At 37.2% G+C, this 7,136-nt stretch overlaps 1 protein-coding gene across 1 annotated transcript; it reads right to left on the bottom strand.

Moving 5' to 3' along the window:
- Positions 1-3,329: 3,329 nt before the first annotated feature.
- Positions 3,330-5,496, bottom strand: LOC147477740 (uncharacterized). Its single transcript, XM_086586067.1, has 6 exons — positions 5,302-5,496; positions 4,922-5,186; positions 4,558-4,759; positions 3,838-4,443; positions 3,638-3,731; positions 3,330-3,518 (listed from the first exon to the last, which is right to left on the bottom strand). Exons 1-6 carry the CDS (start codon positions 5,494-5,496, stop codon positions 3,330-3,332), a joined length of 1,551 nt encoding a protein of 516 aa, XP_086442193.1.
- Positions 5,497-7,136: the final 1,640 nt, after the last annotated feature.

Raw genomic sequence — 7,136 nt, 5'->3', positions numbered from 1 at the left:
TACACCTAATGATATTCGGCTTCATGGTCCCTACAGACGGGCCAGCCATTTGTTGCACCCTATTACTCTGCGAATCTCAAGCGACTCTCTAAATTTACTCAAATTCACTCTCTATTTTGGATCGGCTGCACCAATTTGGTTGCCCTCATTTACCCATTTAGGGATCAAGCCGCCGTAGTTCACCTCTCTCCTCACCCCTCTCTGCCTCTCTTGTTCGCCTCCCCTTTCTACCCTCCTCTCTCTTCCTTTTTATATCCCTCTCTTAGGTTTACCTCATGGGGCCTAGTCTAGTCTTGGGCCTTTCTCTTGGCTCAACACATACTGTGGTCTGGGCCTTATCTCTTGGCCCAGTACCTATGTGATACATCCCTGAATATGGCTACTACAGTTATGTAATGCCTTATTAGACAATATCCTTCATTGATTATTTTAGACAAGGAGATATAACGCTTGTGGATTGTCTTATTAGGCATTATCATCCTTTGACTATAGATAAATAGTCAAGGTGATGTACAAGTGCGTGGATTGTCTCACTATGAAAATTGGAATGTTGAACTATGAAAAAAAGATTGATAATAGTATTATCTTGGAGAAAATATTTTCATCTAATTCTTCTATTCCTTAAGATTCATTAGAATCATTTGTAGATTTCCTTTCATATAGATAGTATGAATATAATATGACTATGTTTAATATGATCTATAATCATAAACTTGAGTAACGTATATATATTATTGTCATAAGAGTGCATATTTTTGTTGTAGTTTTTTTTTAGTGTTTGAGGTATAATGTGTTTTGCATATAAGTTTGATTAGGTTGAGTAACTATTGAACTGTGAGGGGTTGTGACACTGTTTTACCATAGTTTACTTGACAAGATAGTTGGAAAGACACCGGCTCGCAAGCATGGAAAGGTCTTGGGCCTATCCAAAAATGCTTCAAAATGTGGGGGGTGTATTGCCAAGGCTATTACAAATGCATCTAAAAGAAGTCTTTTGAGACCTAGAACTATTTAGCAGAAGTTCATTGGTTAAACTCATAATAGTGATGCTTGTTTTCAGTTGTCATGAGTGATAACAATCTTGTAGATACCACACTATTATTGAATGTCTTATATGCTAATTTAATTGAGGTTGTGTTTTTTGTGAAATTGGCATTGAGTTGTTGTATATTCATAATTAACTACAACAAGAGAATCCAATAATTTATGAATAAGAAATTTGGAAGAACATCAGTGAGTATATCCGCCGTTTACAGTGATGACATTTACATATTTCTTAAGGAAAATTCATTAACATATAAGGATGTTGACTATTTATGAGAAGTGTCATTTTTTGAAGGATACAACTCCTCTAACTGGACTCTTGATTTACACAATCATTAAGGGGAGGTAATTAATCTACCTTTTGAGGGATCTATAGGTTAAATTTAGATCTTCAAGAGAAAACTAAAATGTGATAGTTGTATTGCAAAATACAAGGCTAATATAAATAGAAAATTTATACTATTTTGGAACATTGCTCATGTAACTAGAATTTCTTCTTTAGAATTCTAAAGACTCTAGTTGAGTAGTTGTGATCATCCACAATTTTATTCATCAAATGGTTTTCTAAAAACTTTTCCTAAAACGACAATCTTGATGAAGAAAAGTATAGGGATATTTACACTTTAGTCCTACTATTAATAGCGAAATTAGGCTTTGGTCCTACTTTTCAAATTTATTAGGCTTTGGTCATACTTCTGTTTGTTGACTGTGAGTCAATATAGTTGACCATGGTCAATCTGTTTCAATCTGTTTGTATTTTCAAAATGGCAAGAATACCCCTCCATGTGCATGTCACGAGAATAAGTAGATAACCGTTGGAATCCAACTAAAACTCACTTGATAAAATTTGCCACGTGTCAAAATCCTCTCTACAATCCAATGGCCCAAAAAATATAGCCGTTAAAACTGAAATACTATAAGAGTTCAACCCTTACAGTCATCTTCTTCCTGTAAGTCACCCTTTCTTTCTTTTCTTTGGGAACCCCTCTTCTTTCTCCAATCTAATCCAATGGGTGGAGCTCCCGTAAGATATTTTGTGTCAGATGAGGTAGTTTTCAGCCTAACCAACTTTTAAACTGTAATGGCATATAAGTTGGACTAAACTCTAATTTTATGAAGTTCAGTAGGCTTAATTCCTAAAAGATGACTTTGTTTTCTGTACCAAAATCTAAGTTTATCCAACTTGTGTTTTTGTTCAGAGATATGTCAGTTGTGTGACCAAGAAGGCCACACTGCTCCAAATTGTGAGTACCTTTATAAGAGATGCAACATGGACAGGGGGGCAGACATGGTAAAGTGTAGAGGCTTTATGAAATTGTATAGATGTCGTGATCAGTCGGGCAAAGTAATTGAAATGTGGCTTTCATGTGACATGGTTGGGTGTCACAACCACCAGATGCTTTATGGTGCTTCTAATCAGCTTATGGTGCCTACTGAGAAGAAGACCACTCTTGTACTAGACTGTGATGTGTGTGGTAGTGAGTATTGTTGTCTTCTTGACTACCCTAAGTGAGGCTATAATGTCTGTATCAATGTAAGGGTGATCTAATTGTTCCATTCTAATAAAATGTAAGTTGTAGCAAACATAAAATATCAAAACCATATCAACCTATATCTGCGAGAACATAAAAAGATGATCATAACAAAAGGGAATCATAAAACTGGTAGTACAAACAAAGGGTTCTTTCTTACATCAAATTTCAAAATGAAATCCCAAGTGGACATGAACCATAAGAAAAGCGAGACACAACACTTTGACCTAAACCATGAGAAAATGTAAAATGCAGACACAACAACTTTCACAGGACTAACACCCGGTGAGCTCAAGTACAAACAAACACTTCGACTTGACATATGATATACAAAAGTAGCAAAAGATGCAATCCCCTTTACAAGTAGCAAAATATACAAAATATACTTGCAAAAGCCACTTACTATTGAGTCTAGCTAAGTGGCTCATGAGTTGATATAGTTGCATTCAGTGGAGGAGTTGAAGGTGTATCTGGGCCATCACCAAACAACAAATGATGCAATCCCCTTGTTCTCTGGCTAACTGGCTTATGTACTCCTCTGCTTCTTCCATCCCTTCCACCCCTTATGTTTGCTTTTCCTCTTGCTCTGCCTCTTCCTTTTCCTCTCCCTACTCTACCTCCTTCTGGTGATCCTCTTTCAGTTGGTCCTTGATGCTGCTGCTGCATTGGGGCTTCTTGATGCTGCTGCACTGGGGCTTCAGTTGGTCCTTGATGCTGCTGCTGCTGCATTGGGGCATCTTGATGTTGCTGTTGCTACACTGGGGCTTCAGTTAGTTCTTCTTGTCCAGGGACACCTTTCCTTTTCTTTTTGCCATATATCCCCTTCTGTCTTTGATCACATGTTATAGAGTTGTGACCTAGTTCTCCACACTTTGTGCACTTCCTTATTGTTTTAGGTGGTTCATCATCCCCCCTAATTCTTTGTTTTCTTGGCCTTCCTACCTTATTAGCCACTTCAGGAGGTAGTACCAACTCTTATGGGTCATCCTGTGAATAAAGATAAGGGTAGATAATTACTATCATATACAATCAAGATAGATAACATCACATACATTACTTACTATTTCTTCCCAATCCTCAATGTTCTCCAGTGGATAAAGATAGTTTGCATAAGTTCTCCTGAATGCCTCAACACTAAAATATGGACTGCAATACCTGTCATAAATTAATGTATACAATAGAAATTAATGTATAGGGTTAAAATATATACAACAGAAATTAATGTACATATAAGTAAATATTTGAAAATGATACAATTTACCTTGACCACTTTTCCACTCTCTTCTTTCTGATGACAGCAACTGCATGTGCACAAGGAATTCCTGACATTTTCCACTCTATGCATGAGCATTCAAACTTCTGAAGATCAACATTATACCTCTTCCCACTCTTGTTATTGATTGGTAAATATTCAGTATCTGAAACACCCTTAATCTCATACCAATGGTGCCTCAACTCCCTCTTTTTAGTCATGAAATATACATTTGGGACTACATCTCCTTTAACTAGCTCCATAGACAACTCTCTTCTCTCATAAACCAAATTCAACAAGTCTAGGTTGTACCTGTCTATAAAGCGAACCAATGGTTTATCTCTGATTTTGAGTATCCAGTTATTGAAGGACTCACTAAAATTATTGGTCAGTTCATCACACTTTGAGATCCAATCAAAGTGTGCCCTAGCCCAACTACTCCTTGGCTCTCTATCCAACCAATCTAAAGCTTTTGGGTCATTTTTGTTAATGATACCCAATATCCTTGTAAGTTCTTGCTTCTTGTATGCCCTTGCAGCTCCCCAGACTAGATTTTCCCACAACTCACCACTATAAATCTTTTTAAAGTTCTTGTACATATGTCTGAAGCAATATCTGCATAAAAAAACATGCATAAGTATCTTAAATAAATGTGTATAATTCATCATAGTGAGCTACAACTATAGCATGTATAAATGTGTATGTTAAATAAAATGTGTAAGCGTGTACCTGTGATTGGAATCTGGAAAATAGTGAGCTACAGGATGTATCAACCCCTTCTGTCTGTCACTCATGAAGCTAACCTTATCCTTATGCTTGTCTAGATGAGGCTTCAAGTGGCATAACAATTGCATCCATGTATCCTTGTTCTCCCCTTGACAAACATAGACAGCAAGAGAAAATATTCCATTCATGGCATCAAGTCCTATAGCTGTTAAGCAACATCCACCATACTTACCTTTGAGAAAACAGCCATCAAGACCAACTATGGGTCTACATCCATTCAACTACCCATCTATTGATGACTTGAATGCAACAACAACACCAATGAAAGACTTAGTTCCATCACTCACAAAATGCTTGGCAATGCTACCTAGGTTTCTCTTAAGTATCTGCCTACACAGCTCAGGGACTAGTCTATAACCTTCTTCATAATTTCCATGTATTGCTTCAAGCATCAGCCATCTACTCTTCCAAGCAGTCCAGTATGATATGCTCACTCCAGATTTATTAAACACCTCTTTTACTATATCAGTTGGTTTGAAATCTGGATGATCTCTCATCTTATCTTGAAATACTTTACCAACCCAAGGTGTTTTAGCCTGTATGTTCTTATTCTTCTCATCAGCTTTCATCAGCTTCACATGCATGTACATCATGACATTTCCTAAGAATGAAGGTGTGCATGTCTTTTTTTGTTATACTAGCAGATACAGTCCACTTACATGATGGCTCTTTACACACAAGAATCACCCTGAACTTGTCATTTCTAACTTGTCTAAAACTAAACCTATGTTTAATTGCCATTGTCACAAAAAACTCCCTACAAGCCTCAACAGTAGGCCAGCTCATCTTGGGTTTCAACTCACATAACCCAAACTTCTCAACTACTGGGTCTGCCACCTTTGCCACCTCCTCTTCCTCATAGATGTTTCTTGATAGCCCCATAACATTGGCCAACACAGAACCTTATAACTCTTCTTCTAAATTATGTACTTCTTCATCCACCACCATTGGATCTATGTCATTATCTAAGTAATCACTATCTGTTGGATTGTACTCATCATCATTAGATGCACTTTCAGCACTGTCATAGCCTGCATCCATCCAACTACCAAAAACTGGGCCAAAGGTTTTATCATACTTATACTTATCCCCTTCATCATCACTTCCAGCATTCAACTCAGCATTCAACTCATCATTCAAACCACCATTAAACTCACCATTCAGACCATCATTCAACTCACCATTCAAACCACCATTCAACTTACCATTCAAACCACCATTTAACTCACCATTCAACTCAGTATTATCAGATTCATAAACCATGTTCTCAGCATTCTCAGCATCATTTAATCCCTCACTAGCATGTTTTAGTTCATCAAGATATTCATGAATATTCTGAGTACAAAATCCTGATCCATGGGTGGTAACTAAGACTCCACCATATTCTTAGATCCCTCAACATCTTCTGCCACTTCATCATCAGAAATTTCCAACACCAATAGCTCTCCATTAGGACCTAAAACTGGTTTATTAACCAGTATGTGAAGCCTTGCAGACCTTCTTATATGTGACTTTTGGGAGTATTTGGGCCTTTTACCTGTGGGAGTATTTGGGCCTTTTACTTTTGGGAGTATTTGGGCTTTTTGTCCAGTACTAGTAGGATTAACTGATGTTTGAGAAGGTTGGGGAGTTTCTGTGGATCTTGGGGATCTCCTAACACTCTGACTAATTTGTACACTTTTGTTCTTTGGAGTTGTGGGTACTGGTGAAGGAATATTTTGGGGGGACTTTACTGGAGGAGGAATCTTCTTGAGGGACTTGATTGCTGGAGATATTTTTTTGGAGGACTTAACTGGAGGAGGAATCTTCAAGGGGGAATTGACTGCTGGAGACATTGGTTTGGAGGACTTAACTGGTGGACCATTATTTCTGGAGGACTTAACTGGTAGAGCAATTTTTCTTGGGGACTTAACTCGAGCAGCAGTGGAGGGAATTACAGGAGCTCTAGTGGGTTTTTGACTTGTTGGAATTGGGAATACAAATATGTGGTATTTTTTGCCTTTCTCAGGTTTAAGCTCATCCCACAGATACAAAAGGTCCTTATCCTGTGTTATCCTACATATATACCCTTGAATGATACTAGCAATCTGAAAACCAACTCCTTCACCAACCAATTTTTGGACATCCCTTTTCAAATCTATCAAAACAACTCATCTCCATCAACTTTCACATACTTAGCATACCACCTTTGTAATCATTACTATTAATCTTCCCAGGGATAGTTGTCTCCCAATTCCCACTATAATGTATCACAAAAGGCTTCTTACCTAACAAAGGACGGGCCATAGTACTGGAGATAACAACAGCATACAATTAGAAAAGGGATAGGGACATCAAATATCAATATGAAGGACCACAAAACAAACACTTCATGTACTATTTCACATGCATTCAATATCAAACACTTTAATAAAATATCATAACAAATAAAAATTGGTTTTTAATCCTAGTGTACAATAAAATATTAGTTTTTAGACTCACAAAAATTTAAAAGATTAGTTTTTAGTCCATCTACATGCAAG

This window comes from Coptis chinensis, chromosome 9 (genome assembly GCF_015680905.1).
Source record: "Coptis chinensis isolate HL-2020 chromosome 9, ASM1568090v1, whole genome shotgun sequence".
NCBI classification, from domain to species: Eukaryota; Viridiplantae; Streptophyta; class Magnoliopsida; order Ranunculales; family Ranunculaceae; genus Coptis; species Coptis chinensis.
This window is presented reverse-complemented; position numbering and strand designations above follow the sequence as displayed.